Source organism: Penicillium digitatum, chromosome 6, assembly GCF_016767815.1.
Source record: "Penicillium digitatum chromosome 6, complete sequence".
Taxonomy (NCBI): Eukaryota; Fungi; Ascomycota; class Eurotiomycetes; order Eurotiales; family Aspergillaceae; genus Penicillium; species Penicillium digitatum.
Window position 1 is genome coordinate 1,937,973 of NC_089389.1, and position 18,156 is coordinate 1,956,128.

The 18,156-nt window shown below is 48.5% G+C and overlaps 9 protein-coding genes across 9 annotated transcripts; 4 read left to right on the forward strand and 5 right to left on the reverse strand.

The window, feature by feature from the left end:
* Positions 1 to 579: 579 nt before the first annotated feature.
* Positions 580 to 1,448, reverse strand: Pdw03_5694 (uncharacterized protein; the record flags this gene model as incomplete). The annotated part of the gene is made up of 5 exons (XM_066101133.1): positions 580 to 703; positions 761 to 917; positions 1,110 to 1,178; positions 1,272 to 1,352; positions 1,427 to 1,448. 5 exons carry the CDS (start codon positions 1,446 to 1,448, stop codon positions 580 to 582), a joined length of 453 nt encoding a protein of 150 aa, XP_065958073.1.
* A 207-nt stretch (positions 1,449 to 1,655) lies between these two features.
* Positions 1,656 to 4,363, reverse strand: Pdw03_5695 (Nuclear protein (Sgd1), putative; the record flags this gene model as incomplete). The annotated part of the gene is made up of 2 exons (XM_014682689.1): positions 1,656 to 2,842; positions 2,896 to 4,363. 2 exons carry the CDS (start codon positions 4,361 to 4,363, stop codon positions 1,656 to 1,658), a joined length of 2,655 nt encoding a protein of 884 aa, XP_014538175.1.
* Positions 4,364 to 4,612: 249 nt separating this feature from the next.
* Positions 4,613 to 5,112, forward strand: Pdw03_5696 (Signal recognition particle 14kD protein, putative; the record flags this gene model as incomplete). The annotated part of the gene is made up of 2 exons (XM_014682690.1): positions 4,613 to 4,639; positions 4,738 to 5,112. The coding sequence occupies 2 exons, from the start codon at positions 4,613 to 4,615 to the stop codon at positions 5,110 to 5,112; spliced, it is 402 nt and encodes a 133-aa protein (XP_014538176.1).
* A 634-nt stretch (positions 5,113 to 5,746) lies between these two features.
* Positions 5,747 to 7,930, reverse strand: Pdw03_5697 (Inheritance of peroxisomes protein 1; the record flags this gene model as incomplete). Its single annotated transcript, XM_014682691.1, has 1 exon — positions 5,747 to 7,930. The coding sequence occupies one exon, from the start codon at positions 7,928 to 7,930 to the stop codon at positions 5,747 to 5,749; it is 2,184 nt and encodes a 727-aa protein (XP_014538177.1).
* Positions 7,931 to 8,265: 335 nt separating this feature from the next.
* On the forward strand, positions 8,266 to 9,794 carry Pdw03_5698 (Transmembrane protein UsgS; the record flags this gene model as incomplete). The annotated part of the gene is made up of 5 exons (XM_014682692.1): positions 8,266 to 8,323; positions 8,579 to 8,685; positions 8,742 to 8,914; positions 8,969 to 9,362; positions 9,438 to 9,794. 5 exons carry the CDS (start codon positions 8,266 to 8,268, stop codon positions 9,792 to 9,794), a joined length of 1,089 nt encoding a protein of 362 aa, XP_014538178.1.
* A 482-nt stretch (positions 9,795 to 10,276) lies between these two features.
* On the forward strand, positions 10,277 to 11,740 carry Pdw03_5699 (Formamidase FmdS; the record flags this gene model as incomplete). Its single annotated transcript, XM_066101134.1, has 5 exons — positions 10,277 to 10,351; positions 10,401 to 10,419; positions 10,492 to 10,780; positions 10,832 to 11,108; positions 11,162 to 11,740. 5 exons carry the CDS (start codon positions 10,277 to 10,279, stop codon positions 11,738 to 11,740), a joined length of 1,239 nt encoding a protein of 412 aa, XP_065958074.1.
* Positions 11,741 to 12,196: 456 nt separating this feature from the next.
* On the reverse strand, positions 12,197 to 13,558 carry Pdw03_5700 (Peptidyl-prolyl cis-trans isomerase D; the record flags this gene model as incomplete). Its single annotated transcript, XM_014682694.1, has 5 exons — positions 12,197 to 13,137; positions 13,201 to 13,287; positions 13,342 to 13,351; positions 13,408 to 13,472; positions 13,543 to 13,558. The coding sequence occupies 5 exons, from the start codon at positions 13,556 to 13,558 to the stop codon at positions 12,197 to 12,199; spliced, it is 1,119 nt and encodes a 372-aa protein (XP_014538180.1).
* A 287-nt stretch (positions 13,559 to 13,845) lies between these two features.
* Pdw03_5701 (D-tyrosyl-tRNA(Tyr) deacylase) lies at positions 13,846 to 14,665 on the reverse strand (the record flags this gene model as incomplete). Its single annotated transcript, XM_066101135.1, has 5 exons — positions 13,846 to 13,977; positions 14,078 to 14,271; positions 14,335 to 14,377; positions 14,428 to 14,606; positions 14,659 to 14,665. 5 exons carry the CDS (start codon positions 14,663 to 14,665, stop codon positions 13,846 to 13,848), a joined length of 555 nt encoding a protein of 184 aa, XP_065958075.1.
* Positions 14,666 to 15,179: 514 nt separating this feature from the next.
* Pdw03_5702 (CCR4-NOT complex, subunit 3/ 5) lies at positions 15,180 to 17,128 on the forward strand (the record flags this gene model as incomplete). Its single annotated transcript, XM_014682696.2, has 3 exons — positions 15,180 to 15,434; positions 15,515 to 16,992; positions 17,068 to 17,128. 3 exons carry the CDS (start codon positions 15,180 to 15,182, stop codon positions 17,126 to 17,128), a joined length of 1,794 nt encoding a protein of 597 aa, XP_014538182.2.
* Positions 17,129 to 18,156: the final 1,028 nt, after the last annotated feature.

Here is an 18,156-nt window from a genome sequence, read left to right on the forward strand (position 1 = left end):
CCACTTTTTTTTTGGTTCTTTCTAGTTTTCAAGCTCTCACTCCTTTGTCACTATAAAGCTACAAATAAAGCCTCATGGTATTTAAATCCTTGTCGGCATCTAATTTATTACTTCTACTAGTTGCCTCTCTCTTGTTGGATATCTTGTACCACATGTATCAGGTTGTAACCCTATTTTGATTTATAACAGAAATCCGGGCCAAGTGTGGTCTGCAGGGAGCACATGTATAACTAGCACTAAACCGACAAAAAATCCGTTTTCCTCCAATCTGTGCGGACAAGCTTCCAAAAATATGATATGCACGCTCATATGGATCACGCCATTATGGCGGCCCGATGATTATCTTGGCTTTCAACATCTTCCCTTTTTTTTTCTAGCATGAATTGCATGTCACTTTCTTTGACTGGGCTCTGGTTCATTTTTGTTGACTTTGGAGTCGATTGCTGAAAACGGCCGACCAGAGAGTATTATGGCAGTTTTGTACAAGTCAATCTTGACAATCCCTAGATTTGTATATACTATTGTTCCAATGTCCGACAGCACCATTGGCAGTGGTTTGAGCTGGGAATCACAGGTAAGTCAAAATACACTTTTGGCGGTGGCGGGTGAAATAGTATCCTTGAGGGTGGAATGCATGCTCCGCATCTCTTCGTGCATTGTAATCTGCATGGCGCGGGATTCCATCGTATGCTGCCAGTTGCATCTGCCCAGCGTTAGTAATCAAATCTTAGAAGGTACATGCATGGCCCAGATGCCATACCCACACCAGCAATGATCCTTACAGAGGATTTCGAAAATGGCCCAAAAGATTCTGCACCTCTTGCAAACTGTCTCTCTGGAAGTAATGCCGCTCTTCTTCAGCAGAGCGTGCAATTTCTCCGGGAAAGCCTCTGACCAAGCAGGCTTGAACCGGTACACTTTTCCCGCGGTTGTTTGATCGAACCATGCATGCTTATAGCTTTCTTTTCGAGGTTTGCAGCAACATCGGGCCGAGTCTGGTGAAATTCCTGTATCGTGCCACATTAATTTTTCAGTAGCATGCGACGCGCTTTCGCCCTATTCCTCGTATTTTGAATCTCCTCGTCGTAGCCCCATCAAGCCTCGTGTACAGTACGAGACTGTCCCCTGGCATAGCTGTAAGCCGAAAGATCTGGTGTCGACGGCGGTACCCGCAAGCTCTGCCATTTTTTTTTTTAGCAATGTGTATCAATTTTACAGGTTCTTATAAAAATCCCGAAGTCACCGGGAAGGGTTCTATGTGGGCAACATGCCATCAGTGCTCCTAGTCTCACGCAGCGAGGCAAGCGTAGCCCCAATTGGGGCTTCACGCTTAGCCGAATTAGATAAGACGTCTGCTTAACTTTTCAGCAATGTCTTTTTGAATCAAAGCCAAGCAATAACCTGTCAAGTGATTTTGGCTGCTCACCTAGTCTTACAATATACCTCATTTGCCAGTGAGGGCAGGGGGTAGTCATGTGGTCCGTTTACTGAATGTGTGCTAGATTTGCACAAGGTCCGTCACTCATTTCATCTTTTCTTGTATCGAGATGGGCGAGGTTCTTAGTGATTTTGAAGGTTAAGAGAGTATGGGAAAGGACGCAAATCATAAGCAGCGTAACAACTTGGGTATATTCTAGATGAATCCATTGCAATCCTTATTCCGCCACAGCTTTAAGGGCATCCGCAGCCACATTGCATCCCCACCGAACCACTTTGAGTTCCTCAGAGGACACAATGTCAGTTTTAGCGACGACCTTTCGCACAAAATAGATAAGGCCCTTGGCGATGTGTGGTGTCTCCTTGACACGCAGGAAGATTTGCATCAAAGGCCCTTCGTTCTTCTCGGGCTCATCGGACGTAGAGCTCTTGGACTTCTTCTTCTTCTTAGACTTTTGGGATTGTTGAATGATACTGATGATTAAGACTTCGACAAATGTCTTAGTCTTAGGCTGAAGGTAGGCAAAATTGAGATTCTTCAAAATGCTCAGGGTCAAGCTGCCATCCACGATGAGGGTGCTGAACATCTTGGCCAGGTTAACCACAGACTTCATGCTGACACCGTTCTCCTCGTCGTCTGAATCGAAATTGTTGTATTCGTCCTCGTCCGTATCTCCTCGTTCACCCATCTTCTTGAACTCATTCCAGAGTGCAAACATGAAGGACATTTTCATGCGTCGACCCTGCTCACCACAAATCCGACGCGCAATCAGAGAATAGTATGGGTTGTGAGCCTGCTCCTCCATGGCACAGTGTAGGAGGACACGAGGAATTTCAAACTCCTGCGCCCGCTTGAGGCGAAGTTTCATGAGTCGGACATGTGCATCTTGGAAGTCGTTGGCAGACATGATGGCAACGAAGATCGACCGACGAACGTCAGTGTTCATGCGATGGGCTCGGGCAAGAACTCCAAAGTCAGGCTCATCGTCGCTTTCATCATCTTGGACCTCAGGTTGGGTCATCTGTACACCAGCCATTTCTCTTTGTGCTGTTACAAGAGGATCTTCCTTCCAGCTTGCGCCGACCAACCACCACTTACCCTTCTTGGAGGAGTTGTGGATATCGTCCCGGGAGATGTTAATAGGTTCAGATGCGCGGATTACCCGAGAACTGTTCAAAGAACCCAAAATCTTGCGCATTTTGGTAATGTGTTCTGTGGTGATACCTGCACCAGCTGCGGCTGAAGCTTTCGAACGATTGTTTTTCAAATCCGTGATCAGGTCAATCATAAATTTGGTCCGAACAGAAAGACTGTCCTCGCCAACTTTTGCCACGGCGGGCTGAATGAGCAGTACGATGTCCTTGAGTGCGGACGGATCATCGAGGCGGAGTTGAGGGCCAGAATCTGCGTACATATTAGAGGGCCAGTGATTGTTTCATTCTTGGTAGATCACTTACTCCGAATGACCTTTAGCAAAAGTTCAGTGTTTGCTTCCGTTATCTCCTGTACGTAAAGACGAACGTAGTCAAACATCAAGGAAGAACCGATAACGTGGAAGTTGTAAAGTTGCGAGAGAAGAGAGACCAGGTTGGTAGCTTCTTTTCCTTGGAACTTTCCACGCTCGTCGCCATCAGCATCCAATGTTTCTACAACTGTTTGGATAATCTCCGCGCCGACATCCATTCCCATGAGTTTATACAATGCCGCAATGAAACCTGCATGCAAAATGAGGAAGGTGTCCTGAAGGGCAGCCCTCTCACAAATCAGGCCCATTAGTAGGCTGATCAAAGTAGATGTGACGTGCTGGCGTGGGTAATCGCGGTAAAGCTTCTCAAATTCGGCAACAATCGAGAGCATATTGGCCTCGGACAGCTTGTTGAGATGTCCCTGGGCCTGGCGCTTGAGACGAGTAAGAGATTCGCTTTCTGGGTCAGACCGACCCCGTAATGAAGGTGGAATATACTTCTGGGCGGTGGCTTCAGGACTCGTGACCGGGGCGACATAGGGGTTTTCCTTCTTTTTTGGCTCTCTGCGCTCTTCTTCGTCGAAACCGTCGAAATCACTGCCTTCGGCGGCCTCGTCAGAATCATCGCTCCCAAATAATTCCTCGTCAAGATCGAAATCCTCGGCGCTATCCATTTCACTGTCATCATCTTCGAGTTGTTGGGCTTGTTGGGCTTGCAAGCTCTTGGCCTTGAGTCTCTTGTTTCGTAGCCAATCATCAGCTTCTCGCTTACGCTTTTTGCTCTCATCCTCTGAGTCATCGCCTCCACCGCCACCCAGGTCTCCCAACAGATCCTCTAGCCCATCCTCCTCAAAGGCCTTTGATAGTTTACCTCCTTTCTTGAGGCCAAGCTTTTTCTCCAATGCAGCAATCTCAGCATCGTCTTGCGCTAATTTAGCTTTGACCGATCCTGGGATGTGGGCTTTGGTTTCCTCGGGTGCATCCTCGGGTTCATCCTCGTAGGCGTCGTCATCCGACTCATCGTCCTCATCTTCATCCTCATCCTCATTTAGGTCGATTTCTGAGCCGAAGCCGGACTCAGATTCGGACTCAGAGTCATGTTGAACTACCGCTTTCTTTAGGATAGATTTGGGCTTCTTCGCGACCTCTTTCATGGATTTAGACTTGGTCTGCGGTACACTGGGTCCCTCGTCAAGATCCATGCCGTCTTCCTCATCGCTGTCATCTTGAGCCTGCTGCTGAGGCTTTTGCTGAGTTCGCTGCTGAGGACGCTCAAAGGTTTTCTTGTGCAGCGGGGCTGCGTGTCGGGATTTTTTCTGCGTACGCTCATTTTGGCGGCGTTCTTTGCGCGAGGCAGGTCCGTTCAGGCGGCGCTTCTTGTCGCCGTAAACATCGCGAATTCCGAGCTCGGATCGTAAATCACGAGGCAAAGCTGTTGTATTATGCCGAGGGCGGGGCATTCTTGTTCCGCTGAGATTTTAATTTTGTCTGCTCTCAAAGACTTCAAATGTAGGTCCTTAACATCAGATACCCCGGGCGGTCGGCAACTTTTTCACTTTTCTGCTGCCCCAAAACAAAGGCGGAGAGGCACCCACAGCGGAGTTTCTCCCCCACTGTGAGCAGTTCCCAGCTGTCAATTGCATATCGATAATCTGCTCCAGCTTTTAAATCCCTTAATTATCGCACGCCTTTAAGAACGATCTTCAAATATGGCCCCACATCTGGGACACGATGAGGTAACTATTGACATCGGTGTTATCTGACCGCTACACCTCCGCGCATACGACCACAACCACCAGTTCTAAACTATATCACTAACACCGGCCATCTCTAGTTCTTCGAATCTCTCGCCAAACTGCTCTCCAAAACCTCCCAAAAGACTCAAGGCTCGGTAAATCTTACTCAAAAACCTCTCATCGATGTACCGGGTGCCATTTCCACAAACTCCCAACCATCTATCCTCATCCGAGCCACTGATGGAAACACCAACACGCCAAACCTCAAGAGCGCAAGCAAGGAAACTCAGGTCTCTAAGAAAAAGTCTCAGAAGGTCAAGCTCTCAACTGTCGTCAGCCCAGATGAAATTGAGGCATTCTACGTTCGCTACGCCGAGGTCTGCAAAGCAGGAATGACCGGGTTGAAGAAGCGAGATCGCCGAGGCCGCAAGGCGAAGACCAAGGGTGGAGCTGCTAAAGTCACAAAAGCATAGATTTGCTATTCAGTCTATTTCCAAGATGGCACTATTGTTTTTGTGGGCTTGGCTCGGAGCTGATACGCGATGAGTTTGATGGCTTCGGTTTTCCATGCATTAGCTGGCGTTCAATGGTGGTTATGGCTTCTTGTCCTCAATTTTTCAATGCGACCTTCCTATCAAGTGTACATATTCCCCTACGCTTGTGGCTCACGGGTGCTGTGTTTGTTTATATGAGTCCCGTGGGACAGGAAAGGAAATAAACGGCTTTCAGCATTATAGTTGAGCATCCCCCCTATTCGTAAGTTGCATATCTAACATCTTTGGTCAATTTATGTAGAGGGTGGCTAATGGCGCTGGAGAGGCCATTTTGTTCAGATATAGAACAGTCTGGAGATCGAAAGAGCGTACCTGTATCAATTAATTTTCGTTTCTGACATGACCCCAGATCCCCCTCAATGAAACACGCAACGCTAGAATACAGAAATTCAGTAAAATACAAACCATGCCATATATCCACCCAGGAGTCGTACAAATCAGTGCCAAATATCATGACAGAAAAAAAAAACATTAATAAGGGGAGGGGGGGAGTGACATCCAGGAAGAAGAGAACAGAGTAAGCAATTAAAAGGTGGGCATTGCAACCATCCGACTAGTCCAGATCCCAAGGGTCAAGTTTCCTGAAAATTTCAGCTTCTTCGTATTCCGAGGAATTTTGAGGCTCCAATGGAAAGTTGAAGTCATCATCTTTAGTTGGATTCTTCCTTGTTTGCTGTGAATGAGAATGTGGCTCACTCGTTGTTGATGTAACAGTTGGCTGGATAGTTGGGTTGATGACAATGCGCGCAGCGATATGAAGTAGAATAACGAAAAGATAAATTGGGGGGATCAATACTAAGGTGATAGCCTTGGAAAGAAAGGATGAGCCATCATTACCGGGTGGTTGGTATGGTGCCGAAGATTGAGGCATAGGGGAAACGTCACGCTCTCTTGTGGCTTTGGCCCGGCGCCGGAACTCGGCACTCATGTGGTCGAAATCAGTTTTCAATCTAGTGGCCTTGTCATGAGGGGTTGATCGCATTTTAAAGTCCGAAGATGCATCCGCAAAACGACTGGGTCGATTCACGTCGCCTGTAGGAGCCATTGAGGGTGAGGTGTCCGAGAAAGCATCTGCGAAGCGTCTGGGCAAATTATTCGAACTTTTACTATGCCTTAATGTAGGAACACAAACGCTGGCTGGATATTGGATGCCATCTCGTTGACGAATTTTGGGTGTTGGGAGCTGTGACGTTTCACACAGATCCGCTGGTGCTGATTTCAATCCAGAAATGGTGTGTTTTGTGCTTGAAAGATTGAACGTCTCATCTGACTCCGGCAGATCGTGGCCACCGGCAGATGTGGGATGAGCGAAAACTGAACCTGGCGATTGAGGCTCAGCAGAATGGAATGACGCAGGGCTGGATGCAAAGGAGGCATCACGGTCAGCCTCCAGTTTGGGCTCAGCAGCGGGTTGAATGGGTTGAACTTCTTTGACTTCCATAAAGTTTCTTTCAGGTGCTGCCACAGCTTCAACTTCGCTGGTGAGTACAGCATGGAACACAACTGGCTCTGAAGTTTTAGCCGCCAACACTGCATCAGTGTTGATTGGGATTATGGGCTCCGCTTCAACTGCAGTTTCACTGGAAGACTCCGCTTGTGATATAGCTTCTGGCCCCAGTTTAGACTTAGCCTCAAACTGCGCTTTGGAATTAACCTCAGCATCTAGCACAGCTTCGGATTTAGGCCCGGCTTCAATTCCACCGTTGACTACAGATTCAGATTCAAGTTGGTCTGTAACCTTGACCTCATGATCAATTTGAAGTGCAGAATTGGTACCGGATTGGTAATCTGGGTTGAGCACAGCTTTAAAGTCATGGCCATCTTCTGCGACTGATGTAGCCTCAAACTTTGCAAGCAAGCAAGTGACGGTTGGTGGTAGTTCGGTCACTGAGCACCTGGGAGGATCGAGGGATAGAGAAGGACTCAAAGCCTCAGCAGTAGAGAATTTCTGATCGTCGGGAGTAGTCTCCATAGTTGTACTGTTCGCTTTTTTTGAAGCAACCCAACTGTCATCGGTTAAGTTTCCGTCGGTGTCGTCCCCGGTGCTCACGGAATCTATGCAATCTGACCTCGTTGAAGAGGGTGATGGTGTCTCTCGCGAAGGTTCTAGAGCGGTCGGTACCCTTTCTCTCCGATCTTTAGGCTGCCATGCCTTTTTGCGCCGAGGTGCCATCGCATCGTTCGGCAGCTCAACGCTGAAAGCGCGTTTGAAAGGACATGGCGTGACCTCATACCGAAGAACGGTGGGAAACGCGATCTTCAGATCCTGCACCAAGCGCCGGTCGTCGTCCGTCTCGTGCGGTATTTCAATGCGATAGTATGTAAGGGGGCGAATGCGCAAAACAAACCTCGAGACTCCGTCGACACACCAACACTGCGAGTTCTTCAGGATCGCATGGACAACAGTTCCACATTTCAGGAAAGCTGTTGAGCCATGAACCTTCTCAAGCCTCAGTGGCGCTGTTGCGACCGTTCTTTCAGTCGCAGAGCGCCAGGGGAGTGTTTCGATGGTGTCAACCGGGTAGTCGAAGTCGGATGGCGCAGTGCTGGAGGGAATAGGAGCGAGCGCTCTTGGAGAGAAGTGCACAATTTTCGCAGATGGGTGATAGAAAATTACATGTTCGGGGGTATTCGGCACGCTCGAGCGACGTTGCGCGAGTGGGTTTAATTTGGTGGGAAGGGTGAGGGAGCGGCGGAGGCGTTGTATCTGACCTAGCTCACTTGGAGACTCAGGCATGGTTTATGGATGCGATCAATAAGAAACAAAGGAGAGTACAGAAAAAAAAAATTTTAGTGTTGAGACATGTTTGTACAATATACTAATGCGAGAAGCCAGGGTATCCGATGCAAGAAACGCAGGAAACGGGGACTATCTGCAGTGTTGCGCGGGGAGATTCACGGTTGCCTAAGGCCTCCACACATCAGGTGACCTTTAAATGAGCTTTCAATGGAGACCAGGCACCCACAATTATTTCGAGAACGTATTTAAACTAGCTTCTTAGCTATTTCGGCACTTCTGAGCTTCTCTACAGAGGGTCATTACTTGGATATTCAACAGCTTTGAAACCCTTAATGTCGAGCTTCGAACCAAACGCCGTTATCCGCGGCTTCCAGCTCACAGTGGTAGGCAGTATGTCACCCTAATTTTGTTTTTGGTTGCTGTTTTCGGGCCATTCAGGGGCAATGGCTCAAAAATATCCCAGGCAGATTCCTGGCTGCACAAGAAATTCTATGAATTTCTTCAGGGCTGTATAGCGTCAGAGTCGGCCTTTGCCAAGACTTTGATCAAGTACTGAGTTCAGCCAGCCACCTGTTGTCATCTGCCTCGGAATGGTCCCCTGGATGGGCAATGTACTTTGGATACTTGCTAACCGATGGTGTGCAGCTGTTCGTGCATTAGCAAACCCTGAATTATTCAAGTACGACCATTTCCGCCAAGCGGCTCTCGCCATAGCCGTCGGCATCGTGATCCAGCTGATCATTCAAATTCCAGTACGTTTCTAACCTGACCTACGCCGGTTAAGGGTTTCTTCTGACTTCAATCCAAGATCCTCAGCGTCAAATTCTCAATCTACATCTTATCATGGGTGATTAACATGGAGCATGCTGTCTGGGATGACAAGCTTCTGGATGGATTGGAATTTATGTCCAAGTCTGTCCTTCAGGTGCCATTTTTGCTCATGACCTTGATGCGATATGTGACGCCTGCACTGGATGAAATGTATGTTCCATTGGCAATAAAGCCATCGACAGTGTCCGCTAACCCTCTTACCAGTTTCATGCAGTCCATTCAATGGGTGGACACCACATATATTCAGAAACATAAAACCGAAGATCCTCATCACCTGCGTTCTCTATACTACCCCAATCTTGCTCAGTACTCCACCAAAGGTGGCTCCAGTGTTTCTCAGCCATTTCCCCAAGCACTGAAATCATTCTTCAGTCGCTACTCAAAGAAGTTCGGCATGCTGCTTGGTATCTATATTCTTTCGATGGTTGTAGTCATCGGTCGGTTTGTTATGCCTGCAGCAAGTTTCTTCACATTCCGAAGTCTTGTTGGATCCACCCCCGCGGCTGTCATTTTTGGTGTAGGCTTAATGTTGCCGAAGGAGCACATTGTCACGTTTCTCCACACCTACTATGCTTCGCGCAGTCTGATGCGTGAACTTGTAAGTCAAGTCACCCTCTCCGCCTCCCCCACCAGCCGGGCAGCACTTAGAATTACACGTACTAACAGATTCTAGCTTGAACCCTACTTTTGCCGCATCAAGTTCACTGCTGAGCAAAAGCGTCGGTGGTTCCGCGACCGAGAAGGTGTTCTCTTTGGTTTTGCCTTCGCTTTCACGGTGGTTCTGCGCATCCCATATATCGGGGTCCTGATGTATGGCGTTGCCGAGGCATCTACAGCGTACCTTGTCACTAAGATCACCGACCCGCCTCCACCTCCTGCGGAAAGTTTAAACTTCGCGGAAAGTCAGGTTACCTGGAACAACAAACATGATTTCTTGCTTTTGTCTCTCGATGCTCTTGATAAGCTCAATGTTGACGTGGGCGAGCAGGATCAGAAAGAACCAGGCTCTCCCAAAAAGAAGTTTACTTGAGAGCTGTCAACGCTAAGATCCCCACAGCAAGAGTTTCATTCGAGGATTAGATTTGGCCTTGAGAAAGGAAATTGGATATACACCATGCATTAAGGCATTGTCATTAGCATTATAGGCGTCTATCCCAGATTTTGCTTATTGCTCTTCTTCAGAAGAAGACTCATTTACAAGAATTCATTTCATGTTTCAACAGTCTTAATCCCTGAGGCCTTGTATTCCCACCGGGGTACACAGGGCGCTAGCTTATCAGGCCGGTGATATGCGAGATAGAGCGATGATAAGCCAGATCTCCAACTCTTCACATAACTGTTATTCACGCTCATATGTAAATAGACCGGGCTTCTGCGGGATAAGACCTTATCTGAGGGGACCTAGTCAAGAACATCTCGGTATATTTGAGGTTCCCAGCTTCCGAAGTTTACTCTCTCGCCAGCCTATAGCTACTACCTCAATTGCATTAACCGACTAACCAAATTACAAATATGGGTATTAAGGGAATCCGTACTGCTTTAAAGGTCGATCTCAATAAGCCTGCGCGTGAACAGCCTGGCTTACATGTATGTTCTTCCGTTTTCCAAGTCGTGGAACATTGCTAATCCCCGACAGAACAGATGGCATCCGGATGGTGCGTCAGGTCTTGATCGCAGTATATCCATTGAAGATACTGCATGCTAATTTTGCATCTCGCAATCTTCAGTTCCGGCATATGGAACAATCGCCAACAATGAAGTTGTAAAGATCGAATGTCTCGATTGGACAGGAGGCCAAATTGGAAACAACGACTCAGCCGATGATATTAAGAATGTAGACCTAACCCAAATCCATTACCTGTCCGGTCCATTCGATATTGAAACCGCAGAGCCCGGCGATGTGTTGCTCGTCGAGATTCAGGACGTCCAACCATTCGAAGACCGACCATGGGGATTCACCGGGGTCTTCCACAAAGAGAACGGAGGAGGTTTCCTAGACCAGCTTTATCCTGATGCGTATGCTGATATTGCAATTGTGATACAAGTCAATGCTAACGGGTACTACAGAGCTAAGGCAATTTGGGACTTTGAAGGAATCTTCTGCTCCTCTCGACACATTCCACATGTTCGTTTTGCGGGACTAATTCACCCCGGAATCTTGGGGTGTGCTCCATCGGCCGAAATTCTGGCTGAGTGGAATCGTCGAGAGGGGGAGCTGATTGCGATCAACACTGTTGCTGATCGAATTGTCGCTCAGCCACCGAATCCCCAGAATGCTCATGCTGGCAGTGCTACCAATGACATGAAGAGCAAGATCGCCAACGAGGGCGCTCGAACTATACCAGTGAGATATGATCATATCCAATAAACCAGGGCCATATCCTCATGCGTTAATAGGGCCGCCCCGAGCACGGAGGTAATTGTGATATCAAGAACCTGTCGCGCGGATCGAAAATTTACCTCCCCGTCCACGTGCCCGGTGCCAAATTTTCTGTCGGGGACCTGCACTTCTCGCAAGGCGATGGCGAGATCTCATTCTGCGGAGCCATTGAAATGGCCGGTGTAATCACGTTGAAGTTCACAGTCATCAAGAACGGCATGGCAAAACTAGACATGAAGTCACCAATCTTCCATGCAGGACCCGTAGAGCCGCAGTTTGGCCCTGGGCGATACTTGACGTTTGAGGGATTCTCTGTCGACGAGAATGGAAAGCAGCATTTCTTGGATGCAACTGTCGCCTATAGACAGACCTGCCTCCGAGTTATTGAGTATCTCCGGCGCTATGGCTACAGTGATTATCAAATATATTTGCTGCTCAGCTGTGCGCCAGTGCAGGGGCATATTGCCGGTATTGTGGATATTCCAAATGCTTGTACCACGCTTTCGGTGCCAATGGATATCTTTGATTTCGATATTCGGCCGGAGGCGGATGTGGTTAAAAAAGAGATGGGAGCTTGTGCATTCGTTACAAAGTAGGCCGCTCGGGAATAGAAGCAGCCAGTTGAACATTCCAATTGATCTCTTTATCTGATTTGTCTATGATCAACAAGAATCAAGCAGTATTCAACACATTCTGAAACATAGGCTAACGCTTGTCATGTCGCCTAGACCGAGGCGCAGTGAAACCACAATCCTCTGGAGGAAAAAAGGTGCTATTAACACCGCATCATGTTAAATTATTCATTGGGTGCTTTTTGGAGGCAAGGCTATCATTTTCGATTTTTTGAGTGAATCTTGCACTTGAAGCCTGACATGCTATGTCACAGGGGTCTACCACGTGGAAGGTTACAGTATGGACGTTGCACAAAGAACAAGGCACATTGCCTGAATGATGTTATATCATACATCATTGGTCATTAGTGAGCGAGAACACCACGTCGTGAATCGTGATGGGAACAAAGGGAAGATGAAAATTAGTTAACTTAAACCCCTTCAAGAGAAGAACTTCTTGGCAGCGGCTTTTTCCTTAGCTTCCCGGTCCTTGACGGTCTTCTTGACCTTGGCGATCTCGTTGATGATACCAGCGTCACCGGGGGCCAACTTTTCCGCCTCCTGAAGATCCTTCAGCGCAGCATCTTCCTCCTTCAGACCCTCATGGGCAACAGCACGGCGGTAGTAGGCTTTAGCCTTGTCGGCGTCCTTAGCCTTGGCCTCGTCGGCAACTTGAAGCGCATACGTGGCCCAGTTCTGAGCCTGGCGGAATTTTTGAAGCTTGTTGCCGAGTAGGGAAGAGTTGGAGTGCAGAGTGAAACGGAGCGCCTTCATCTGTTCGCCCAACTCCTTGGGGTCGTTCTCTTCAGGCTCGGGGAACTCGTTCAAATAGCGCAGACCCTTCTGGTACTTGTCGAGACCCAGGTTCAGGTCACCACTCTTGAAAGCAGTGTTACCGAAGCCCTTGAGGTCAGAAGCGATCTTGAAGCAGAGAGGCGCAGTTAGCGCCTCGCCCTGGTGGTCCTCAGTGAAATCCTCGTATAGGTCACCTGTCGCATCCTGCTGGCGCTTGGTCGCGTTTTCGTAATCCTCGCCGGATAGCTCGCCGCAGTCCATGATAGTCACGTCCTGGAGGGGCTTGTCGGACTGGGTCTTCAGGTTCTCGATGTTGCGGATCACACTCTTGCCGTTGATGACCTCACCGAACACGACATGCTTGCCATCAAGGTGGGGGGTAGGGACAGTAGTGACGAAAAATTGACTGCCGTTGGTGCCGGGGCCAGAGTTGGCCATGGAGAGCAGGAAGGGACGGTCATGCTTGAGGTCGAAGTTCTCATCGGGGAACTTTTCGCCGTAAATCGATTCGCCGCCAGTGCCGTTGAACGCAGTAAAGTCACCACCTTGAATCATGAACTGCTTGATCACACGGTGAAAGATTGAGCCTGAATCGAGATGCTGCGGTTAGTGGACGTCTATGCTAGTAGAGCGGGGTATCGTAGACGTGCCTTTGTAGGTCAATTCCTTGCCCTGGGTGCCAATGCCCTTCTCGCCGGTACACAAAGCTCGGAAGTTGTCCGCAGTTTTAGGAACAACTGTAATTGCTGTTAAACAAGTCCAAATTGTCAAGGGAGAAAATCATGTCGTACCATCGTTGAACTGTGTGACGCCCAGATGTTAGATGCATTTCAGACTACAGGATTAGAGCAACTTACCAGCTCAAATGCAACTCGGTTAGGCTTGCCGTCGCCGATTTTAATGTCAAAGAAGACACGGGAGCCTACAAGCTTGTCAGCAACTCGACAAAATTCTTGTATTCCGCGGGCAGATGAGCCCCGCACTGAACATACGCTGAACTGTCGCCATGACTGTGGAGTTTTAGGGAGAGAAGATTCAAAGTGGAGAAGAGTAGAGGAGAGAAATGAAGTTAATATAGTAGAGAGGTGGAGGAGAGAGAAGTCAGCGTTGTGGGGGAGTCCGGCGCTTGCGGTTCAGGAAGCTTCCATTGCGGGCACCCCAACTATGTTCGGACCACGGGAATTGTATAGAAAGTCGTACTGGGGGTATCTGCTAACATCTATCTAGGTACAAAGCATCACTCTGTCTCTCTTTCTCCTTTTTCGCTTCTCTTTTTCGCTTCTCTCTCTCTTCTTTCACTGTAGTAATTCAGGAGGAATTTGGAATCCAACAGATCCCTGGATTTCTTGTTCATCGGACACTTTGTCTCCATTCTTCGGCTCCTTGGGTTCCTTTTTGGGAAGATTGGTATTGATTTCGATTGTGACCTAGAATCAGACCAGTCAGTATAGAATAAATGGCGGCGAGGAAAGGAGCTAGGAAGTCAAAATGTACCGCCGCGTCCTCGCTGCAGTAGTCTACACCCACCGGCCCGTCGTTCTTCAGTTCAACCTCCATCATGGCTTGGAAGACACCGTTCTTGACCCGGTCTGGGACATATTCTTCCCGCATCTTGTCATAGAAGAAGTCATAGATTTTGCGTGCAGGTTCGGGGCCAGCTGCATCATGAAAGTCGGGTTTGTTGCCTTTCTTCATTTTTGCGTAAAGGGTGAATTGGGAGACTAGATTAGACCACCACCAGGGTTGCTCAGCAGTGTTCCAGATAGTAAGATGAAGAGCCATACCACATAGTACTTCCCCCTCAATATCCTTAACATTCTTTTTCCACTGCAATGATGTAAATTGCCGATCTCACGTGTGAGAGCCATTTAGCTTACCTGTTCTCCCTTCTCATCGGGCCAGAACTTGGCCTTTAGCACCTTTTTAACGAGATTCTCGGCATCCTTCTCGGTGTCTTCTTTGCCAATGCCAGCAAATACAAGAAGGCCCTTGCCAATAGACGATACTAACTCCGAATCGACAGTCACGGATGCTGATTTGACTCTTTGGATAATGACTGAACGGTGTTAGTTGATTCTGGTATATAAGACAGGTCTAAGTTTCCTGACGTTTCATTTTGATGTCCTATAATTCTTTAATATCTTGTTAAACTAGGAAACAGCTAGGTGAAGCTGGGGCATGTAGCCGCGGCGTAGACAAGATAAGGCCGGTATTAGCGCTGACACAGAATGATGCCTGTTGTTGCCCAAGTGAGCTTGGTCAACTCAGTCTGTCAGCGCGACTTGATTCTTTGGCAAAACTTGTGTACTTGTGAACTGAGAAATCCAAATGCGACGTGTATCTTCTGTGTGCAAGGCCCACGACCCCTCGCGCCGCCCTCTCCGCCCGTGACCGCCTACCTATTAGAGCATCCACGAAGCTTTCCACTCAAACGCGGAGAGGCATTCCATGGACTCCCGAGTTTCTGTCCCTCTTGCTGTCAAACAAGCCCCTTTACCCACAATTCCTCCAACACCAACTACCTCGATTGTGCACTTTTGACCCTTTCGGTCAAAAGCGCATCACCTTACCGTTCCGACTGCTTTAATCCCGACGCCAGCGGACGGCACATTCCACCAACGGGTTCACAATGGCAGCTCGAAAAACGCAGCAGGAGATTGAGAAAACCTTCAAGAAGGTCTCCGAAGGGATACAGACATTCGAAGGCATTTACGAGAAGATCCGCCAGGCTACAAATCCCACACAACGGGATAAGCTCGAAGACCACCTTAAGCGCGAGATCAAGAAGCTCCAAAGATTCCGTGATCAAATCAAATCATGGGCCGCCGGAAATGAGGTCAAGGATAAAGCTCCTCTCATAGAGCAGCGGAAGGCCATTGAAGTGGTGCGTTTAAGTTTCTTAGCTTGGTCCCTCCACAGGGTCATTGCTTCCCTCAAGGGACGGCAAGCTAACACCGTTGGTAGTGCATGGAACAATTCAAAGCCGTCGAAAAAGAGATGAAGACGAAGGCCTATTCGAAAGAAGGTTTATCGGCAGCTTCACGACTAGACCCAAAGGAGAAGGAGAGAGTCGAGTGTTGCGAGTTCCTCTCCACCATGGTTGACGAACTTCAGCTGAAGATTGAGGCCCTGGAGGCAGAGGAGGAAACACTTCATGCGCAAATGAAGAAAGGCAAGAAGGATACGAAGAAGGCGGATCGAATGGCTGACATCTCCCATGTGACGGAACGACATAAATGGCACGTGAACAAGTTGGAATTCCTCAATCGTTCATTACAGAACGGCAATGTGGACGTGGGTGCGGTACAAGATCTCAAAGAAAGTATCAAATATTACGTCGAAGAAGGAGGTAGTCTTGACTACTCCGGCGAGGATGAGACACTCTACGATGATTTAAATATTGGCGATGAGATCGAGGCACAATTCGGCATGGGCGGCGAAGGTGATCGAGTATCGTCACAAGATGCTCAATCAATCCAAGATGAAGAGCCAGAACCGAAGCCAAAGGTCAAGCAAGAAGCGCCAGCAGCCCGAAGACCGTCCACACAGATGAAATCGCCGTTGCCTGTTCTTGCTACCCTCCACCCGTCTGCTTCCTCGAGTGCCACTCCGGGCATGAAGCCCGCTCCCCTTCCGACCCGCCCTCCTGGTGAAACCCTCAAGTATGCCTCCGCCGCAGCCGCAGCCGCAGCAAGTGACAAAAGTGGTGTTGGCATTCTTCCTCTTCCCCCTCCACCAGGGTTCAGCCCGGCTTTGTCCGTGGCGCTGCCTATCCCCAAGTCTTCTACTGCTTCCCCTAGTGTGGTATCAGCACAACCGGTTACCAAGTCAATAATCCCACCTCTTGTAGCAGCCGTTACAGAAGAGCTTGCTGGGCCCGTGCGACCGAAGATCCCTACAAGCACAACTATTTCATCGCCAGCGCCCACAAAAGTGGAGACATCAACGAATGGCAAAATAGAGACTGAAGAAATTGAAGCTGATGAATCGGTATATCATCTGCCCCCTGGTCTCCAAGACCTGCTTCAATCATTTGAGGTGACGAAGTCGCGTGCGTCGGCCAATCCATCGCCGTCTGTACAGCGCCTTCTCGCTACCTCATTGACTACATGTCCAGAGGCTGGCGATGCTGAAAAGCCACGTCACTACAAGCCGCAGAACCCTTATAGCACTGCACTCTACTATCCACAGGAACCCCTTTCCATATTCGATGACCCTCGATTGTATGATACCGGGAGAATCGACACGGATACTCTCTTCTACCTTTTCTACTACCGTCAAGGAACCTACCAGCAATACCTCGCCGCCAAGGCACTCCGAAACCAGAGTTGGCGCTTCCATAAGCAGTATCAAACCTGGTTCCAGCGTCACGAGGAGCCCAAGAACATCACCGAGGAGTTCGAACAAGGCACCTATCGCTTCTTCGACTACGAAAGTACATGGTCAGTTAAAGATTCCGGTTGATTCCGCTCCCGTACCAAATATGCGAGCTCCCCACTTACGAATGGCATCAACAGGATGAATCGGCGCAAGGCTGATTTCAAGTTTGTGTACAAATACCTCGAGGACGAGTTATGAGGCGTCTTTGTCTTTTTTTTTCACCCGTGAGCAACTCATTCGGGCCTCCAAGTGCAGATGATTTGATTTTCACCCTGGATTTGTTCGCAATGTCTGTGTTTGAGGCTATGGCGGGAACTTTGATATCTGTGGGGGGTCTCGGTGGGCTGTTTTATCTTTTATTGTTTTCGCAGGACTGGCATCAATGAGTGCAATGAATGGGCCTGGGTGATATGGGAGTTTTGTGTTATTTGCAAGGTTATCAATTGTTCAAAACCATACAATGAACCCTCAAGTCAAGCATGTTGGCTATATAATACGAGGTAGCCAAGTGGCTAAACAACCAAGTAGCCCAGGCAAAGTTCATTACAAGCTTAGGCGCCAAATCTACCTTGCAGGTACACAGGCTAGGCTCACAATTACCGAATGTAGTAGGTACTATGTACGAAGCACATACCAAACTAGGCCCTGGGCCCGGGGTTGTCGGTCTACCGTTTTCTCTACTGGGACAATGCAGGAGAGATGCAAATGCAAATATAAGAAAAATACTGGAAGAAAAAGTAAAAGAAAATAAAAAAAATTCACAAGATTTGTAACAAGAAAAAAGAAACCAACCAAAAACCGGAAATAGGGGCGGCTGTAAATTCATCTTACCACTTCCAAGGTTGCCCACATGTCCCCGACTTTTTTTTTTTTGGAGAAAAAAATTAAAGAAAAAAACCAAAAAGGCACCGGCATATGACGAATCGCTTCTCTCTTTGTACACCCGACATGCAACGTCAGAGAACGCTAACTCGCTAGCATTATGGCTTGCACCTGCATCTCACTCGCTCTTTCAGCCCCCTTGGCAGACGCTAGCATGAACGGCACTTTCAAAGTGCGGAATTTTTCTTTCTAGAAGCCCGGGAATTGGCGAAAGCTAGTTGCTAGTCGCTACCTCATCGGAGGCTGTGCGCGACCGCGACATCATCAGTCGATCTGCAATCCCGGATTGGAGGGATTTGGGAATTGTGGGAATACACTTTGGCCAGGTTCTCTATGGAGATGGA